This window comes from Lonchura striata, chromosome 25, assembly GCF_046129695.1.
Source record: "Lonchura striata isolate bLonStr1 chromosome 25, bLonStr1.mat, whole genome shotgun sequence".
Lineage (NCBI taxonomy): Eukaryota > Metazoa > Chordata > Aves > Passeriformes > Estrildidae > Lonchura > Lonchura striata.
In genome coordinates this window covers 3,001,679-3,021,149 of record NC_134627.1, presented here as the reverse complement: position 1 = coordinate 3,021,149, position 19,471 = coordinate 3,001,679, and the positions used below count along the sequence as shown (strand labels likewise).

The 19,471-nt window shown below is 47.8% G+C and overlaps 1 protein-coding gene across 1 annotated transcript; it reads left to right on the top strand.

Annotated features, from left to right (window-relative positions):
* The first annotated feature begins 500 nt into the window (after nt 1-500).
* MEIOC (meiosis specific with coiled-coil domain) lies at nt 501-18,325 on the top strand. Its single transcript, XM_031507026.2, has 9 exons — nt 501-921; nt 2,686-2,867; nt 7,401-7,558; nt 7,686-7,790; nt 9,145-10,984; nt 12,495-12,629; nt 14,692-14,872; nt 16,759-16,863; nt 18,048-18,325. Exons 1-9 carry the CDS (start codon nt 501-503, stop codon nt 18,092-18,094), a joined length of 3,174 nt encoding a protein of 1,057 aa, XP_031362886.2. The 3' UTR covers nt 18,095-18,325.
* The last annotated feature ends 1,146 nt before the right edge of the window (nt 18,326-19,471 follow it).

The following is a 19,471-nucleotide window of genomic DNA, read 5'->3' as shown; positions in this document are numbered from 1 at the left end:
GCGGTGACAGTGCCCAGCAGGGCTGGCAGGGCTTGGGAGGTGACAGAGCCCAGGGGTGGCAGAGCTCGGTGGGGTGACAGGACCAGAGGTGACAGGGCCCGAGGCTGGCAGGTGACAGAGCCCGGAGCTGGCAGAGCCCGAGACTGGCAGGTGACAGAGCCAGGCAGGGGTGACAGGGTCGGGGAGGTGGCAGGTGACAGGGCCCAGCGGGGATGGCAGAGCCCGGAGGTGACAGGGCCCGGAGCTGGCAAGGCCCGGAGGTGGCAGGGCCCGGAGGTGGCAGGGCCCGGAGCTGACATGTGGCAGGGCCCGGAGGTGGCAGGGCCCGGAGGTGACATGTGGCAGAGCCCGGAGGTGACAGGGCCCGGAGCTGGCAAGGCCCGGAGGTGGCAGGGCCCGGAGCTGACATGTGGCAGAGCCCGGAGGTGGCAGGGCCCGGAGGTGGCAGGGCCCGGAGGTGACATGTGGCAGGGCCCGGAGGTGGCAGGGCCGGAGCTGCCATGTGGCAGGGCCCGGAGGTGACACGGCCTGGGGCCGCTCGGGGCGCTCTCTCGGGGCGCTCTCTCGGGGCGCTGTCTCCGGGCGCTGTCTCCGGGCGAGCGGCGCCTCCGCGGCCGCTCATTGGCGGGAGGCACGAGCGATCTGTTTTCCCATTGGCTACGCGCCGGCGGGCGGGGCCAATCGCGGCGCAGCGCTTTGCCGGCCGGGCGGCTGTCACATGGCCGACAGAGCCGCTCACGTTGCGCGGGGAGGTGCGAGGCGGCCGCGCGGGCGCTGATTGGCCGAGCGCCTCGGGCGCTGGCCAATGGGCGGGGGCGCGCGGGGTGCGGCGGCCGTTGGGTCGGCGCGAGGACAACGGGCGGAACTCGCCTCAGGCCGCCCCGCGGCGGCCCGCGCCGAGAGCGGCCCGGAGCCATGGAGGTGAGGGACGGGAGCGGGACGGGACGGCACCGGAATGGCACCGGGATGGAACCGGGGTGGCACCGGGGTGAGCGGTGCGCCTCCGCCCCCACACACCCGGCGGGCCGCCGCGCCTCTCTTGGCCTTGACCCCCTCGGCGCTGAGGAGGCGCCGAGGCCCGACCCCGGCGGGTGTCCGAGCCCTGCTACCCCTTCCGGGATCCGGCGCCCTCCTGTGTGGGAGCAGGTGTGAGACACGGAGCTCAGGCCTGTGGGGAAAATACGCCTCAGCATCCTGAAAAGCACCTGCTTGCGGATAAAGGAACGAAGTATGGGTTTGGGGGTGTCTTTAGGGCTGCTTCTGGCCCTACAAGTTTGCCCATGTTCTGTGGGATTGCAGATTTTGCGAGTTAGGTGTCCCTGTGAATGGCAATCTCTGAGGAGAAAACATGGTACAGTAAGCTCAGGATGTAGAGCCGAGCTCCACAACAACTCAGTGCATTCATTTATTTGGAAAATGTGCCGGAAAAACACAGAAAAATGCCAGGGCATAACTGCCGTGTGAGCTGCAATGAAGCTCGTTTGGTACCTCCTCAGGGAGCTGCAGAAGGATATGTTTCTAGAGAGCAGAGCTTATTCAGAACCCTGGTCCTGGGGAACTTTGGCTTTTCTGAATTTATTCATCATTTCAAATGAGCTGGTATGGTAATATGCCTGTAACTTCACTTTTTTATTTGTTGGCTAAAGGGGGTTTTAGCTAGCCAGTTTAGCTTTTCCTTTTGTGCCTCAGCCTTAGGAGAAGAGCTCTCAGTTTTTGTTCTTATTCCTTGCTCCTGCTGGCCTGTGGTTTCTGGCACTTGGAGGGATGTCACTCTAACTGGGGTTGTTTCTCCCATAGTTACAGGACAGAGCAGAGTGTGTGTTGTGGGAAACTTCCAGCTCTTGACATCTGGAAATGCACATCCATGCCATCACGTAACTTAAACAGTGTTTGGGAGCAGTGATGGAAGGGCAAGAGGTGTCCAGGAATGTGTGAAGGCTGAATAACTCCTCTACTGCTGTTGGAGGAAGGGTTCCCTGCCCATGACAGGGGTTGGAACTGGATGAGCTTTAAGGTCTCTTCCAAACCACAGAAGAATGCTCACACCATGATTGTGTGAGCATTCTTCTGTGCTTGATGTTGCCCTGTGGAGGCACTGATGTTGGGAAGTCCAGCAGGTGGAAACAGGGAGAGTGCAAATTTCTTCTTGAGCTGCACCCCCCTCGTCTCTGAACACCTTTGGAGTTTCTTGTGCTTTGGTGGGTTCAACTTTTCCTTCAGGGTAAATAGGAAAGTGTTTTACATCCATATATAGAACCACATACTTGAAAACCCAGATGGGACAGAATCCAGCAGTAAATTAGAAGTGTTAAAGAAGTTATCATTGGTATAAAATCCACAGCTGTCAGCTATATTTATAATTGTATCTCTGTGTGTAATTATGACTGTTCTGATGTCCCTCTCCTGCAGCCCCTCATGCTGTTCTGTTCTGATGTCCCTGTCCTTTTCCCTGTTCCCACAGCCCCTCACACCGTTCTGTGTGTTCTGATGTCCCTGTCCTTTTCCCTGTCCCCACAGCCCCTCACGCCGTTCTGTGTGTTCTGATGTCCCTGTCCTTTTCCCTGTCCCCACCGCCCCTCATGCCATGCTGTTTGTTCTGGTGTCCCTGTCCTTTTCCCTGTCCCCACAGCCCCTCACGCCGTTCTGTGTGTTCTGATGTCCCTGTCCTTTTCCCTGTCCCCACAGCCCCTCACGCCGTTCTGTGTGTTCTGACGTCCCTGTCCTTTTCCCTGTCCCCGCAGCCCAACGTGGCGTTCCGAGGCGGCGGCCGCTGCTGGGGCAGTGCGGAAGGAGGCGGGAGGCCCACGGATGTGTTCAGCACCGCCCTGCCGGGCTCTGCCTCGCTCTATGGCTGCTACAAATCACAGGTTCAGTTGGTTATTGATTATTTTTATAGCTCTGTAAGAGTTTGTAGTGCTTGTGAACAAAATGGTCAGAAGATGTTTAGACTAAAGTGGTTGCTTATACTGCTGAACGTAAATCACAGTGTTTGATATAACTGTAGTAAATCTTCACTGTTGTAACTTTCACCGGGGGGACAATGGCTTTTCTAATGCAGTCACTGATGAAGCTGTAGAGGATGTTTGTTAAAATGGTATTTCACCATTGCTGTAGTGAAATGTTCATGGTAATTGTTCTTCTGTTGGCATAAACAATTGGAGGCAGAGTGAGGAGCAAACACTTTCCTCTTTTAGGAAAACTGGAAAGTGAGTAAGAAGGAGAACCTTAGCTACTGCCTCAGATATTTCTTTAGTCCAAGTGTTTGTATGAATCAGTTCTTAGTCTGATCAGCAGAAAATGCCGGGGCAGGAGCTAAATATGTCAGCTCTCTCTTGGAATTTTTGCCTTTCATAGCCATAAACTTTCACTGAGGTAAAAGACTCAAATGAATTTTTTTTCCCAGTACATTCAAGACCAAACTTGCTGCTTCTTCCATCCAGGACTTGTTATTTTGTCAGACTACTCTCCTCCACAAAGGAGTGTATTGTGAGTCTTTGACATTTAACCCTGCAAAACCACCATTTATTGTTTCACTTACTGAGAGCTAGAAAGGCCTATTGCGTCTAAACCAAACAGATAAGATAAAAGTAAAGATGTCCCTTTTCATGTAATCAGGGTATAATGCCTTTCCTTAAGAAAATAAATGGCTGTAAGGTTTTTTTTCAGTACCTTAACACTCTGTAATGATGAGGAGAAAGGGGATCTAATTCCTAACTCACGGCAGGGGTCAACCAGTAGAAACTAGAGCAGATGTTTTAGGCTAATATTGTTGCTAGTTTTAAGAACTTCCTTAAGTGTAGGTGAAGAATTGGGTTGAGAAAAGAGACATTGTTTATTCTGTGCATGGTGCCCGGGGAAGTTTCCCACAAGCCAAGCACAGCAAGGAATGAAAAGAGAGAATTTAGACACTAAAGTTTGCATAAACCTGCCTGTCTAATCCACAGTTCCTGCTTGCCTAATGCAGTCACTGAGCTTGTGCAGCCTTAAAATATCCCTCCTGTGGTGATCTCCATCTTTCTTTGCTCATTCCATTACCTCATGGATTTCTTTAGTGCCATGATGGATAGTAAGATAGAGTTTCTGCTATTGTTTTTAGCTGCTTTTAACTGCCTCTGCAAATTTTTACATTGTAGCAATTTCTATACCAGCATAAGGCTCATACCCATAGGGCTAGGTTGTATAGTTGAAATTAAGATATAGGGATTTTCTTATTCATTGAAATGAAGCTACTGGAAGTTGACTAGTTAGAATCTCTGAGCGGGGTAAGTTTACAAACACAAAAATTAGAATGTGATTTAATCGATTAGCTGTTTCTATATCTGCACAACAAGTACTTACAGCATACTCACCTTTTACTCATGTATCTGAGTATCATTTTTATATTAATCAGTGGTGGAATTTCAAAATTACAGATGTCCTGTTCCATATCTAGGCAGAAATCTTGGATTTCAATTGTATTTCCTTCAGCTGTTGTCCATGTGCTGTGGTTTGTCATCTGTTTCTTTCTTAGTGGGTCCATGCTCTGTGTCCTGTTGGATGCCTTGTGGTTCCATTATTGATCAGGTCTAGAGCAATAATAGCATTAATATTATATACTATAGTTTTAAGTATAATCAATTTTAATAGTGTTTTTTGTTTACCTCCTTCCTTAATTGCATACAGGCTGATTTCCCAGTTTTGAGGTGCTTTGGGAGGCATTAATGGTCAGGGATTTCCTTTTACCTTTACTTGTATCCAATGGCCTTCTGCTACTACTTTAGCTCCTGTAGCTCAGCAATAATATTTACCTTCATCCTCCTTATGCATCAAAGGAAATTTTAGAGAGTGTATGTTGTCAGGTTCCATCTAGTTGTATCATTAAAAATTTATATTCTCTTCCATCCTCCTTAAACAATTGTACAATTGGTTTCTTGTTACTGTCTTTGACCGGACAAGAAAGAGCAAAAGGATTACATATACAAGTTTCGTATTCAGAAAGGCAAGGCAATTCGGGAAAACATGTTGCAATAAGAATCCTCACCAGTGTAAAATTTTACCACCATTATAGCAAGTTTGACATCTGGCACTGTGTTGGCAATCCTGGTCTGTACAGTTGTGTTTGTCTAAAATAATTACTGCAGTTGGAATTGCTACTACCCCTTGAGGATATTCAAGTTCTGTGTGAGACAGGCCTTCTCCCTGGGCACAGTTCATGGAGTTACTTTTTAACTTTTTTAGTCCTGGAGGTCCAGAGGAGGTGATTTCTCACTTACCTCATCCTATTTTTTTTTCAGTCCTGAATGATGCTTCCACGGCTCTAGTCCTTGAAGTTTCACAGCTGTGTGTGTATGTGTTGAAATGAACCTGGTATGGTCCATTCCCGTGTTCCTTTGGTGCCTCACTGTTCCATGGTCTTGGACCCAATTTCCCACCTGGATGTCATGAACAGGAAAGTCCAGATCAATTAGATTTCTGCAATGAAAGTACTTGTTGATAAAGGACAAAATTCTTCTTGGAGAGATAACATAATTACACAAGTGTTCTTGGCCCAGATATTCACAGAATGTGGTTTGTAAGAGACTGTCTGATAAGGTCTCCTGTATAGATTTCAAAAGGACTGAGTTTCTCTCTGGATTGAGGTGTTATTCTGACTCTCAGTGTTGCTGGTTGCAACATCTCAGGCCTCCTTGTTTTGTCTTTTGTTCCTTCTGTGATACATTAAGATTTTGATTGGGCAGGGCCAGCTGGATTAGTGTAGCCTCAGGTGTTCACTGGCCAGGTGGCCTTCCCTAAATGTAGATCCCAATCTTTGAAGGTCCCACCACCCACTGTTTCCAGTATGGTTTTTAACAGTGTGGTTTTTACTGCTCAACTTCCCCAGAGCCTAATGCTCCATGCCCAGTACAACAAATGCTTGGATCAGATTTGTTTCCAGCCTGCTCTGGGCAGATCTGTTGTTAACCCAACCCTTTGTGTCTCATGTTTGTTGGGTGCCAGTTAAGGCTGTCTTGGTTTGGGAATGGCACTTCCCAGTTCAGTTCTCCCACTGAGACTCTCCAAACCACACAGTGATCTCCCCTGCTCTCCCCTTCCCCTCCCTGCTGTGGCACTGTGGAGAGGAGAATTGGAGGCACAAAAGGGAAAGAACACAGGCTGAGGTAAGAATAATTTACTTGGAGCAGTGATGAGAGAAGAAAAGGGAAGGTAACAGCAACAGCACTCATGGTAGAGGGTACAGGGAAGGATTCACATGGAAAAGTTTCCAGTTATACTGGATGGCTCCCTCCAGCACATTTTCTTCTCCTTCTCTTTGGGAAAGAGCCCCTTTCCCCCACCCCAGGCAATGAGGTTGGGAGGTACAGAATAACTTCTGGATCCTGGCCATGCCTCTTCCCAGCTACTGCAAAAAATTAACCCTGTCCTCTCCAGAACCAGGACAGTTTGCTGACATACCTGTCGGTATCATGTGCCTAGGAATGATCTCTTTCAGTAGTACCTCACCAAACTCCTCAGCCTGGTTGGCTTGGCAGGGGAAAGCTTCAGGCCCCCAGGAAATCCATCAGCTATTACCAGTAAGTATTGATACCCATTCTGCTATGGCAATGAGAGAAGTCTATTTGCCAATAGTTTCCTGATGTGTTCCTTTTTTGGCTTGTTCTGGGGGAGCCTGAGGCTGGGTCTGTGGATGCACACTGTGGTTCATATTTCTTCGCTATACTTTTTCTGATGTCTCCCATTCCAGTCCCAAGGGTGCACAGTTTTATATTGTTTTCCAAAAACCTTGGGCTGTTCTTAAATCCCTGTGGTAAGGTCCACCATAATTGAGTCTTTGGCCCCATTTGTGGATTCTCCCATTCAAAGCATACAGCTCCTGGCTTTGGTGTCTGGTGGCATAGAAGAAAGCATCTTACAAGTCCAGTACCCACACTGTTATATGCCTGCCTAGGACTTTTGTGGGGGGTCTCTGGGTGGTTGGGGAGGTGTCCCCTACTCAGTTGTCAGCTCAGGACACACAGAACACAAGGCTGAGTGACAAAGAAGTTTGATGTGCAGCTCCAGCACCTTCTTCTTAAACAATTGCCAGGCAGGATGTAAAATACGAAAGATTTCCAGAAGCTTTAAGCAACATTAGTTTAGCACACCTGAGAGCATCTGTTTGAACAAAGGGGTGAAAGGTGGGAATGATACCATCAGCTTCCATCTGAAACAGATGGCAAGGGAAGGGACAGAGACACATTAATGTCTTCTGCTTAAAGACATTTACGTGGCCTGCAATAGTTGTATTCCAAATGTGTGGTTTGCTTACTTCTCATCTGCTGGTTCCTCCAAGGGTGAGCTCAGTTACAAGCATATACAATGACAAAATGGCGGTTTGATGTGTTTCATATTAAACAAATGCTTTTATTGTACATTAAATGCAGAATGAAGAAAATGTGCAGTTACCTCAGGCCTACAGTTCTTCCCTTTCAACATCAGAGTACTCTGCACCCATGGATCCTTCCCTTTTGTACCCCCCTTGGTCTACATGTACAGATGACACCAAGCAGCCTGCTGCTCCTCAGATTAACCTGAAGTCCAGGTAGTCATCCTTGTCAGAGAGTGCATGTGTGTGTTGGAGTAGATGGATTATATTTTTCTGTTTAATTTAACATAGGAGGTACTTTGAATGAAGGAATTCTATTTATTAACACACAGTTGGTTTTCAGGATTCAGCCTGAAAGGAATGATTATGGCAGTGAAACTGATTTGTATGGACTCGTGTCAGACATCTTGGAAGAACAAGACAAACCACAGCCGTGCTTTGCTGAGGGGTGAGTGAAGTGCAGATGACAGAAACTCCCCTCTCTGGTCTCACTGTGCTCCTGAGTCAGCTCCATCTGCTGCTGACCAGGCCCCATGTTCTGTGAGCTTCCTCTCCCTTCCCCTCATCTTCCAATGTTTCACTTGGGATACTTGGAAGCTTTTCTTAAGGCACTTATATGGCATGGCAGCTTCTGGCTCTCTGGCATTTACAGAACTTGTTAATTGGCATTTTTGAAATAAGATCTTAACAAGTGTTGTGGACATGCTGTATTCACATGAATCCCCTGGATGTATGCCTTGGTCTGTTTTTTAATTTTAATCAAGACTGAATTCAGATTTTAGGTTTCTTTCTTAATTTCAATTCACAGAAAAAATACACAGACTCCTTCACATTTGCCTGAACTGGCAGGAGAAAATTCCATACAAAATTAATGTTTCTTCCTGTTAGTGCTATGTAAGCAATATTTGTGTTTCTAAATGTCAGGTTTATTTTGCCTCTCTTCCTGCACCAGAAGAGACAATTCCATAGTTGTAACAACATGACACAAAAGGGTGCAGATCCAGCATCCTGAAGATACTTACAGAGCTCTCGTGTCTTTTCTTTTTCCAGGTCCAAGAGACAGGGGAGCCCAGTTCTCAGTTTCCCAAGCCAGGCACTGCTGTTCCTTTCTGTCTTCCCAAACAGTTCTAGTGATTTCTCTATGGGTGCTGAGTTATGTGGCTGAAATCAGGGAAAACTACAGAGTCAGTCTTGATATCATGAGACAACTCTGTAATCCCTTTGCTATGGACAGGCAGGGCTGGTTCAGTATTCCCAGATTTGGCCTGCAGTGGCTTCCAGGAATAATTTCCCCTTTACTTAGTCTGATTAAAGTTCTCCTTGGCAGTCAGGGATTGATGGTCCTGTGTGAATTCATTCTGGTTAGTAGAAAGAAATGAGGTGTGCTGGGATGCTGACTCTGGCTTTACCTGCAGGAAGCAGTGCACAAGTGAGGTGAGAGAGAAGGATTTTCTCTGGAGTGCTGGGAAATGGCTTGGGAAGAGTGAGGGCTGTACTTGGTGCTGATCCAGGAGTAGTTTGGTGAGGATGAACAGGACTGACAGACCAGGGTTTGATGTGTACAGATCCCTTGCAGCTTGAGGGTCTGTCCATAGCTCCTGAGCTGTGGGAGAATCAGTTTTCTCAGCTAGATATTGGAAACTAAGGATGACAGGACTGGGTAGAAGTTGAAGTCAGACATCTTGGAATCATTTGAGAGAAATTATTTAGGAATAACTCATTTCTTAAACTTTGTTTTGTGTTTGGGAATGATGAGCAGCAGCACAGATCGGTGTCTAACCATGTGTTTCTTGTTTTTCAAGGAGTTGCCCTCCCACCCTGAAGTCTGTGTGGCCAGTGAACACAACCAGAATGGAGCACCATGACCTGTTGCCAGAAGCCAGGAGGGCAGTTGTTGGAGCAGTGCCCCAGCAGGGTTTCTATGGCAGTGAGTCCCTCCCTACTGCTGACAAGCAGTTCCTGCAGAGTCCCACTCTGGTGGCACAGCAGAAAGCAGACGATTGTTACCGCAGCTTTGCCGGAGTGGATCTGGAAGAGCAGAGCTTGTACTCTGCCAGGAGTGATCGTGCCAATGGCTGCAACTTGCAGACTAATGAGAGTATGAAGACAACACCTGTATATCAGAACTATCCCTACATGAAGAACACTTTTGCAGCCCAGGCTGGGTACTCAGAAGCAATCAAAGACTCAGGAGTTGATGCTTATTCTTATGGAAGGGAGAAGGTGTGTCCCAAAGGAGCAGATGCACAGGCGCACCCAAAGCGGGCAGAAGCATTCCTTCCACAGTGTCACAGATACAATGAGATCACAGATTATACCAGATACACTGAATATTCTCATGCTGGTAAAGCGAAGCCCAACAAGGGCACCAGTTGTAGCCTCCAAGAAAATAGAAAGCTGGTAAATGGAACCCCTGAGGCACCATCTCTGGATGCAGAGCCCTATGCTAAATTATTTCAAGTTAAATCAGGAACTCAGAAAAAATTTGAAGATACAATTTCAGATCAGCACGACTTTACATTTCCCAAGTCTGTAGGACTTGTATCAGAAAAACAGTTTGCAAACGAATCTTCCTTTGGCACTGATTTTGGGCAAAAATTTGAATATGGACTAAAATCTTTTGCAGCTTGTCCAGGGAATAATGGTGTGGAAAAGCAGCAGCTTTCCAAGGCCGATCTTCAGAATCCTGAATTCTATAAATCACTCCCACTGTTGCCCAGTGCAACAGTCCCCTCAGCAGGCTCTAGTGCTAGGCCAGGATGGATGAACATCCAAACCAAACCCACGGCTTCTGGCCCCTTCCAGAATCCAAGTCCTTCGTTGAAACTGAATAATCAGTCACCTGCATTTCCAAAAAGTTCTCGTCATTCTAATGATGGTTTTCAGTTGCCATCTTCAAATTTGCCTTTAAATAGTAATTTACTTCACAAGTACTGTCAAGACAACACATTACTCTCCAGCCTTGACTTCAACTACAGCACTGCAGAGCGAGCTCGGGCAGCTGCGTGCATGGAAGCCCTGGTTAGGGGTGGGGAAGAGAACTTCATCGAGTACCTCAGTGAGAAGAAGTTGAAGCAGCCAAATGGATTCTGTGACAGTTACTTGGCTCAGCAGCTGGGGATCATTGACAATCTGAACAAACAGCGTTTCCAGCTGAAGCCGCAGAGTGAGCACTGTGATCTGGAAGGGCAGAACCAGGCGGATGAGGTGTTTCAGGACATGCACCAGGAGTTACTGGAGTCTCAGGGGCAGCTGCATCTTGGGGCAGGGAACGGGGACACCAGTGCCGTTGGTGCTGGGAGCTGCCTGCAGTCTCCAGGCATTCCCAACTACGTGGTAGGTGACTTCAGGCGGAACCGGCGGCTGGGCCCCAGCACCTTCCCCATGAGATCTGCTCACCTCTTGGACCGGTCCGTGGTGCCTCTGATGGAGCCTCACACCTTGTTCTCCCAGAACGATCTCAAACGCCTCTACCCCTGCTTTACGGAGAAGATGTATGGTGACAATGCCCTTTCTGGTTTTGTGTCAGCATTTGGATTTCAAAAGCAAGTTAAAAGTCGCAGTGGGCCTGCCAGCGAGCTGCATGTGAGACTGGAAGAGTGTTATGAGCAGTGGAGAGCTTTGGAGAAAGAAAGAAAGAAGGTAAGAAAACCAAACTACAATAATATCACAGATTTGATGTAGATCTCATCCTGCTCAGTGGAGTCACAAACCATGGGTAGTTCTGCTGTTAAGAGTTTAAATGCTTGATGGGACTTCAACGTTACAAGTTTGTTTCTCTGTTTGTTTTGAGATAGAAAGTGAAAGGTGTGGAGATTTGTAGCCTAGCTGGAAGCACAGCTAATGTTGTATGGAACATTGCACTAAAAGCAGGAATTCAGGGGCTTTTCCAGTCCCAGGGCTGGGGAAGGTGTGTTCATGAGGAGCAAAGATGTGCTATACCATTTTTATTAATACAATAAATACAGTGCCTCTGAGACTTTGAAAGCAAATCCAGTAAATATGTTGCCAGTAGTTGCTTTGTATAGAGGGGCTGAGGAGTAGTGAGCCCAGCTTAAGGATGAGAGGTGGTGTCTGGGGGGTGCATGGAAAGTGCAAGAGAGTAAAAACTGGCATGTGTGTGGCCAGGGGCCATGGTGGGAGAAATTCAGTTTTATCACAGAATCGCAGAATGGTTTGGGTCAGGAGGGACCTTAAAGCTCCCTCAGTCCCACCCCCTGCCATGGGCAGGGACACCTTCCACTATCCCAGGCTGCTCCAAACTCCATCCAACCTGGCCCTGGACACTTCCAGGGATGGGGCAGCCACAGCTTCTCTGGAAAACTTGTGCAAGGGCCTCTCCACCCTCACAGGGTACAGTTTATTTCTAATATCTAGTTTAAAGCTGTTCTCTCTGTGTGAAGCCCTTCCCCCTTGTCTTGGCACTCCATGCTCTTGTTGATAGTGGACCACTTATGAAACCATCCAAGAATTGCTGTTTTAAAGCAGTTTTAGCTAATTCTGTGTTGTTATGGGTGTTTTAGAGTGACATAACAAGGGGATGGAAGAGGTGGAAACTGGGAACCTTGCAAACAGTTTTCAAAATAGTTTTCTGGTGACTAAATAAGCTATAGAATCCTGGAGTGGTTTGGTTTAGAAGGGACCTTAAAGACCATCCTGCTCTACCCTCCTGCCATAGGCAGGAACACCTTCCACTAGACCAGGGTGCTTAGGAAAAAATCTTTCTGTAGTTTAATCTTTACAAAAATTAGATTAATTGCTGACTGAAGCAATTTTATTTTTATTTTATGTGTGAGAGCCACATCTGTTTGGTCATTTTTTTCTCCCTGTAATTCTGACTTGCCTCCATTTTATTTCCAGGCAAAACCAGTACAGGCTGTAGTCAGAGTGAGCAGACATAGCACTGCTGGAACACGGTGTGTTGGCACGATTGCTTTAGTTGAACTGCTTTGAGTAAAGCAGTTGTTCACTTAAAGCAGGTGATTGTCTCACCAGAGAGTTAAATCCCAAATGCCTGAATCCTCATTGTCTCCTTTAAAAATCTCCAAAATCCTGATGGGAAGAAATTGAACCTGGTATTTTTCCTTGTTTCTGTAATGAAGCACACTCTGCATGTACATTCTGAGGGAGTTGTTCTTTTGTTTTCCTGCAGACTGAATCAGCTCTTGCTAAGAATTTCCAAGGGAAGAAGGTTTCCAGTACTAACAGCATTCCAATTCCAAGGCTGACATCAAATCCATCAAGGGTTGATCGCTTAATTGTGGATCAGCTACGGGAACAAGCCAGAGTGAGTTTTAGGACTAAAAGAAATCTATTGAACTTACCCCACAGAACTTAGAGTACAGTGTGAGATAGGTAAGATGATCAGAGCAGCTTTTCCCAAAATAGCTTTGTTCTTTATTGCTGTGCAGGGAATAGCATTTCAGCGGTCCCTGTTAGCACTTCTGCAGCTCCAGGGTGCTGTTTCCAGGGAAGCACAGAGGGGCTGAGGCTCACAGTTACATGTGCCAGGAGGATGTGGTTCCTGGTGCAGGAGCATGCACGTGGTGCAGCATCCAGTCCTGGAGCCTGTGCACAGCTCTCAGGGGTGCTGCATTCAGAGCAGCTCGGCAGAGAAATGTTCACTCTGGATTTGGAGACACTGTGATGGAGGAGGTATTTGTGGGGAAAAAACAGGTTTAGTTAATGTTTGGAAGATACTGACATACATATTTGCTTGAGAGTCTGATATATTTTATATTTTAATCATCAAATGATTATTTGATGAACCTTCAGCCTGAGTTTCTGTTACCAATTAGCTCTTTAACCCAGTAGGGCAAGGGAGACTGGCATCTGCTGAGCTCTGTGGGCAAACCACAGTGCTGCTGACAGCCCCAGGGTCCTTGGGAAGGTGGCAGCTGGGGGAGGAGGGAACACAGACTGCCATCAGAATGGTGAGCGGCTGCTGTGGCCCTCCTGAGGCCCAGAGACCAGAGCCATGGTGCTGGTGCTGTAGGCAAGGACAAGCAGAAGCCAAACTGTACCCCCCTGCCAGGGGCTGTGGGGTGAAATGGTTCTGGGAAATGTTGGGTTTGGAGACAGCAGCAGTGCTGGGCCAGCCACTGGGCAGCAGGGGAGAGCAGCAGCCTGTCCTACCTGCCTCACACAGGAGAAATAATCCCTGGAGCTGTGTCTGCTCACTGCCTGCAGAACCTGCCTGGTGCTGCTCATCCAGCTGAGGGATGGACTGAAAGACATGGATGAGCTTAGTGTACTAAAACTCCTGCTCTACGAATCCCAAAAGAACAGCCTTAGTTTCCATGTTTAGAAGGCTTGCCTGCCCTTATCCTCATAATTTAAAACAGCCTCCAAAACATGGCTAAAGCCTTCTCTAGCCATTTGAGGAACCAAACTTCAGCGTACAGCACCTCAAACCCTTGTTAGGTAGTTTTAAGAATGCTCCACAGCAGAGTGGGGCTGTTAAACCTGGACTCTAACATCAGAAATCTTGGTGATGGCCAGAGAGTAACCCTGGTACAAAGGTTTGAGTGGAAGCTGAGTTGGCTAAATCTGCAATTAACTCTTCAAAGTTTGAGCATTCATTTAAATCTTCTTGACAGTCACATGTATTCCTTTAAGGCATTAAGTGCAGCCATGGTCTGAGGAACATCCCAATTTGGGGTTTTTTAGTTTCTCTTTTTCTGCAGACCAATAACCAGGTTCTCAACATTATGTGACTGTGACTGAGGAGTCACTCACCATGTGGAAACCCACAAGTGATGTGACTGATGTAAGATAAGACAACAGAGATGCACATTTTCAGTGGACTAAAGAAACCTGAATTATTTCTGAATGTTTGTTTTCAGCTCCCTTAGTGCTGAGTGTTCATCCCAAAGTCAGCCCACACATGGTTCCACAGCAGCTTTCCCTTTCCCAGTGCAGCTGTGACTGCTGCTGGCCCAGGCTGGTCAAGGGGACCATCTGGGTTTTCACCCAGACATTGCAGCAGTGCTGTGAAAAGGGAGGAGACCCCAGTGCTGTGAATTCAGGGAAATGCCCATTGTTCTGAAACCACTTTTTGTTCATGGATGTCTCAAAGCTGTACAGATCTGGTATTAACCAGTGACCTGGGGGTCCTTACTGGGGGGTTGTAGCTTTGCTGTTGCGCTTTGCACACCCAGCCGTACCACAGCTTTGGGTTTAGAGATAACAAATCCCAAGTAAGAACTTAGAACTGCTTCAGCTGTAGCTTCATGAACTGTTCTCAAAATAAAGTAATAATTATCATTAATCTGTTCTCCCTAGTTAATTTTCCTGTAAGTGTGGATGAGTACAGTGTGAACCCCTGTAAAATGTGAATTGTTCATTAGGTTGTGACTTTACTGGGGAAGATGGAGCGCCTGCGCAGTTCTCCGCTCCACCCCAACATCTACACTGCTCTGGATAAACTCCTGGAGTCGATCCACGTGGTGCAGGCTCAGAGGAAGGATGAAATCGTCAGTGCTTCCAGTCGGCAGCGGCACGGCCCTCCCAGGTGCCAGGATGAGAGAGGTATAGCTGCGTTTATGTACATTGATAAGGTAGCTGGGAAGTTGAACATCTTGCAAAAATAAGTGAGGGGGTTATAATTCAAGTTTTAACTTACTTTTCAATGTTAGAACTTTGTCAAAGGCAGATTAGGTGGGGTTTGGATGAGGGTTTGAGGAGACACTAAACCTGGGTTTTAGAGATAAATAGGTTAAATCAATTTGGAGGTGGTCATTTCATTAATAAACTACCTAGGAATAAAAGTTAGTGGGGGTTTTGGTAACACATTCAGGGCTTGGAGGTGTTATTAAGCTATTGCCTCTTGCTTCTTCCTGTTCCTCATATTCCTCTTCTTAGGAGCCTCCAGCTCTGTCTTTATCTAGAACTTCCTTGGTATCTCTATGCTGAATCTGCCCCAAGTGACCAAGATGGTCTTAGTTTACAAATGGACTTCCTCTTCAAGTATCTTCTGTCTTAGACTGGCATAATTACAAGTCATATTTTGGATGGATGCACAAAAATACAATGGCAGAATGTTTTCATTCTTAATGGTATCCCAAAAAAGCCAAATACTCAGCTTAACCTTTCACCAGTGCACAGGCAGAGTGGTAGGTTCCCTTGTCTCTGAGATGGGAGTCAGGGTAAATTCTGGTTCCCTGTTACACTCTGACCTCCTACCTTGTGTCAGAAGCTGTCTTATGTTTTGGAATCTTCTGATCCTTTCTGCTGTTCTTTCTCCATCTGAATTACAGGGATTATTTTACTTCTTTGAGGTGTCCCATCATGCAGTTCTGTAATTCTCAAGTTTACCTCAGAAGATACACTGCAGCATTCTTTCTTTTCACCTGTTCTCCATTATTCTTATTTCTCTTTACCTTGACTGAAGATTATGGGACTTGTTAAAGTGAAGGGGGTTTTTGGGTGTTGTAGCCCTTGAAAATAATTGTCTTTGGAACAGAGGAGTCTGGGAAGAAATTGTCAGACCTGGAAATCCAGCTTCTTAGTGCAGCTGCTGGGAGAGGAGAGGAGGCAAGGCTCTGCACAGTGGGATCTGGTTACTTGCCTGGAGGGGTGGTGCTTGGTCCTCTGCCTCCTATCACTGTCTTGGGGTGTTGAACCTGGAGCAGCAGTAGGGGAGGATTTTTTTGAACAGTAAATTATTGGATGCAGTAACTGTATATGCTCTGTCAGACAAAACCTTGAGGAAATGGCCTGAAGCTGTTCTGGTTGTTCAGGAGCAGGTCTTGCTGGGCCCTGTTTCCACAACACCTCTCTGTTCCATCTGATCTGATATTAAGCATTTATCACAGAATCACAGGATGGCTTGGGTGGGAAGGGTCCTTAAAGATCATCCAGTTCCACCTCTGCCATGGGCAGGGACACCTTCCACTATCCCAGCTTGCTCCAAGCCCTGTCCATCCTGGCCTTGGACACTTCCAGGGGTGGGCATCCACAGCTTCTCTGGGCAGCCTGTGCCAGAATAACAGGACCTCAGCTCAGGTGACCTTTTACAGCTCCGTGGTTCAACACCTATTCACAGAACATGACCTGTGAGCTTTATCCAATGCCCCAAACAAGCTGTTCCTTCACCCATGGTCAGGATTTCTTGGCAGGACAGGTGAAGGACCCTGCTGTGACCCAGAAGGGGAGGGTCCAGGTGCCATTAGTGTGTGTGTGTACATGGAGCACCCCAGCGCTGGGGTGCATCTGCAGCAGGAAGGTTCTGTAATAAACTTAGAACCTAAAAACCACACACTTGCCTCACTGTGTGAAGGCAGAGAAATTCAGATCCAGCTTTTATGAACCTGTGAAGGGACAGACAAGGTCAGACACGAAAGGGACCGAAGGTGTGGGGTGAGGGCAGCCCCGGCAGTGCTCCAGGACTAAAGGGCGGTTTCTTCCCTCCGCAGTGGTGCTGGCTCTGGCCACGGCGCTGCAAGCCCTGTGCCTGGTCACGCGCAAGGTGCGCACCGTGCTGTGGTGCGCCTTCCAGATGACCCTGCCCAAACCCTCTGCTGGCAGACGAGCTCGGGACAGACTTCCCCAGGAGGGGACAGCGCCCGAAGAGAAGCGAGCCGAGACCCCCCTGGCCGCGGCCGCGGCCCCGCGAGGGCCCAGGGAAGGGGGTGCAGAGGGAGCCCCGGGGCCGGGCACGGACCTGCTCCGCAGTGTGTATGAGAGAGGAGGCGTGAATTCCTCGTAATTTTTGGTTCTTTTAAGTTACTTCAAAGTTTCAACTGCTAAAGTTCATATTTAAAGCTGTATCTTGATGAGAAGTGACATTTGCCTTAAGGGCTCTCAGGTTAAGCTGTTAATGTGATGGGCAGGTTCAGAATGTTGTAAAGCCAAACTGGTGAATGTTAACTTAAAAAAATAATCAGACTAATTCATTAACAGCCAAGATATTATCTAACTCCTGCAGGTGAAGCCTGGTGTCCAACTCTCCACATAACTCCTTTTAGTTTTGCTTTAGGAAATAGCTTTTTAAATAATGATTCTTAAAGACTGTGGTGTGATGGGGTGTGAGGTTGGTGTCAGATCAGATTGTGATGTAAAATGGTTTCCTTATTGAACTAAAACCTGGAAACAGATAGAAAAAAGGCTGGAAATATCCACTATTCATGTAAAACTAGATATTTAAAATACAAATATTTATGAATTTGATTTTAAAGTCTATGTTTGGGAAAGGCAATATGCACCAGGTGCCACTAAATTACCAATAGAGCAGAATTGCTGTGTGAAACCATGAATTTAGTGAATGTGTTCAGATATTTGGAATGCTCTTGGGAACAAATTAACTACTGTTATAAAGTATTTAAGCATAATCAAACTACGACAGGCAGACAGGATTGTCCTGCAGAGCTGTGAAGGAGCTTCAATAATGAGTGTTGTTTTTAATTTAACTTCAGAAAAGGTCGTGCCAAGTTCTGAAATTTGGATTTTCTTAAAGTTACTAGTTCGGTTTGAAATTTAATTGTCAACTTCTAGACTTCTTAGTTCCCTTCTGCATTTGGGCAGCTCCCAGCACTGGTGTTTGCTTGCAGCTCTCAGTCTTTAGGAGCAGGAGTAATGGACTCGCCAGCACCCAACGATGGTGCTCTGGACAGAGTGGCCTTGGGAAACACACTTTAACCAGTGGGTTAAAGTTACTGAGCTGACCATGCCTGCACAGCCTGGTACTGACGTGGCTTTGTTCTTCCTGCTGCTGGGAATGCTGATATGCAGAAGGGTGATGGCATCAGATAAATTGTCATTAGATGATGTGCAGAAACGACTGAGAAAGGCTTAGAAGAAGGTGGGGTGTGATCACGGCAACGACAGAAGTGCTGCCGGGTGAGTGGGGCAGAACAAGCACAGCTTCCTAACAGCCACTGCACTGGGGGTTGCTCAGTTTGGCCAGGCTGTGCTGATGTTAAAGCAAAACTGACTGTGCTGACTGGAGTTGTCTATAAGCAATAAATTCATTTTTGTTGAAGAGCTTCTGTTCTGCAAGTGTGTTTCCAGCTGGGCTCCTTGAGCCTGAACCGGTACCAGGGGGAAGCATTCAGTCTGTTATGGAACTGTGTTCAGGATAAAGCAGTGGGAATGCTGAAATGCCTCTCTGGAGACAGCTATGACCACAACATCCCTGGACATGCCAGGGGAGCCAGAGTAGGGAATGTTTCTTCCCTGCAAGTGTCTCAGCTCCAAGCTCTGCACTGCCAGGGAAGGCTGATGCAGCATTTCAGCTTAGGGGTGAGTCCAGAGTATTCCTGCTCTATAAATAACTCTGTGCTGTCAGTGCCAGCTGTGCACTGCTGACTGTCCTGAATGGAGCAGCAGTGGTTGGAGCTCCAGAAGCTGAGTTGCTGCCTGCCTGGGCACCTGATCCATGGCACAAACTGTTGGCATGGGAAGGGGTGGGCCCACAGTTCTAGGGGGCAGGGACAGGACCATGGGGTGGGCAGCGGGGGCACCCCTGCAGCCTCATGGGCTGGGAAGCATCAGCTCACTTTGAGTTTACAACACCACTGGCTGCTGCTATGCTACTGCAGTTCCACTCTGCCCCAGGACAGCTGCTTGATCCCTGTCCCTGACAGGGCCTTTTACAACAGCAGAGTGAGGTTTAGCCAGACAGACAAAACAGTCTGGCCCAGCCCTGTGCCTGGCTGAGTGCAGGGACAGTGGTGCCTGCAGAGGGATCTGCAGGGCTGTGGGAGCCAGTTCCCACTGTGTGTGTGACTGTGCCCTTCTTGCATCCATGCAGACTCCTGTGGATGTGCACACACAATGTAGCCTGTTGTTCCTGTACAGGCTCTGGAGCACAGCAGTTGCAGAACTGGCTCAGGCCTTCCTCTCCTGAAGAGGTGAACACTGCCCTTCCCTTGACCCTCACAACAAAAGGTCTCAGGAGGCTGTGACAGGCTCAGGTGGGCTGTGCCTGTGCAGGTAGGCAGCTCCAGCCCTCAGCTTGCATTTTCCTTGGAAGCCAAGGGCTGGCCAGTTCAGTGCCAGGTCACAGAGCTCCAGGAAAAGCCACTTTGGCTGACAGAGATTGGCAGCAGCTGCTCCCAGAGAAAGTGGGATGCCAGCAGGAGGTGCGATGGCCCCTGCTGCCCGCCTCCTGAGCCCTGCAGGGGGCCA

Excerpts from the sequence above, each read along its gene's own strand:
- MEIOC (XM_031507026.2), top strand. The coding sequence starts at position 501 with ATGTGGCAGGGCCCGGAGGTGACACGGCCTGGGGCCGCTCGGGGCGCT. Across the intron at positions 7,559-7,685 it reads CAGATTAACCTGAAGTCCAG|GATTCAGCCTGAAAGGAATG; the intron begins GTAGTCATCCTT and ends GTTGGTTTTCAG. Across the intron at positions 12,630-14,691 it reads AGCTACGGGAACAAGCCAGA|GTTGTGACTTTACTGGGGAA; the intron begins GTGAGTTTTAGG and ends ATTGTTCATTAG.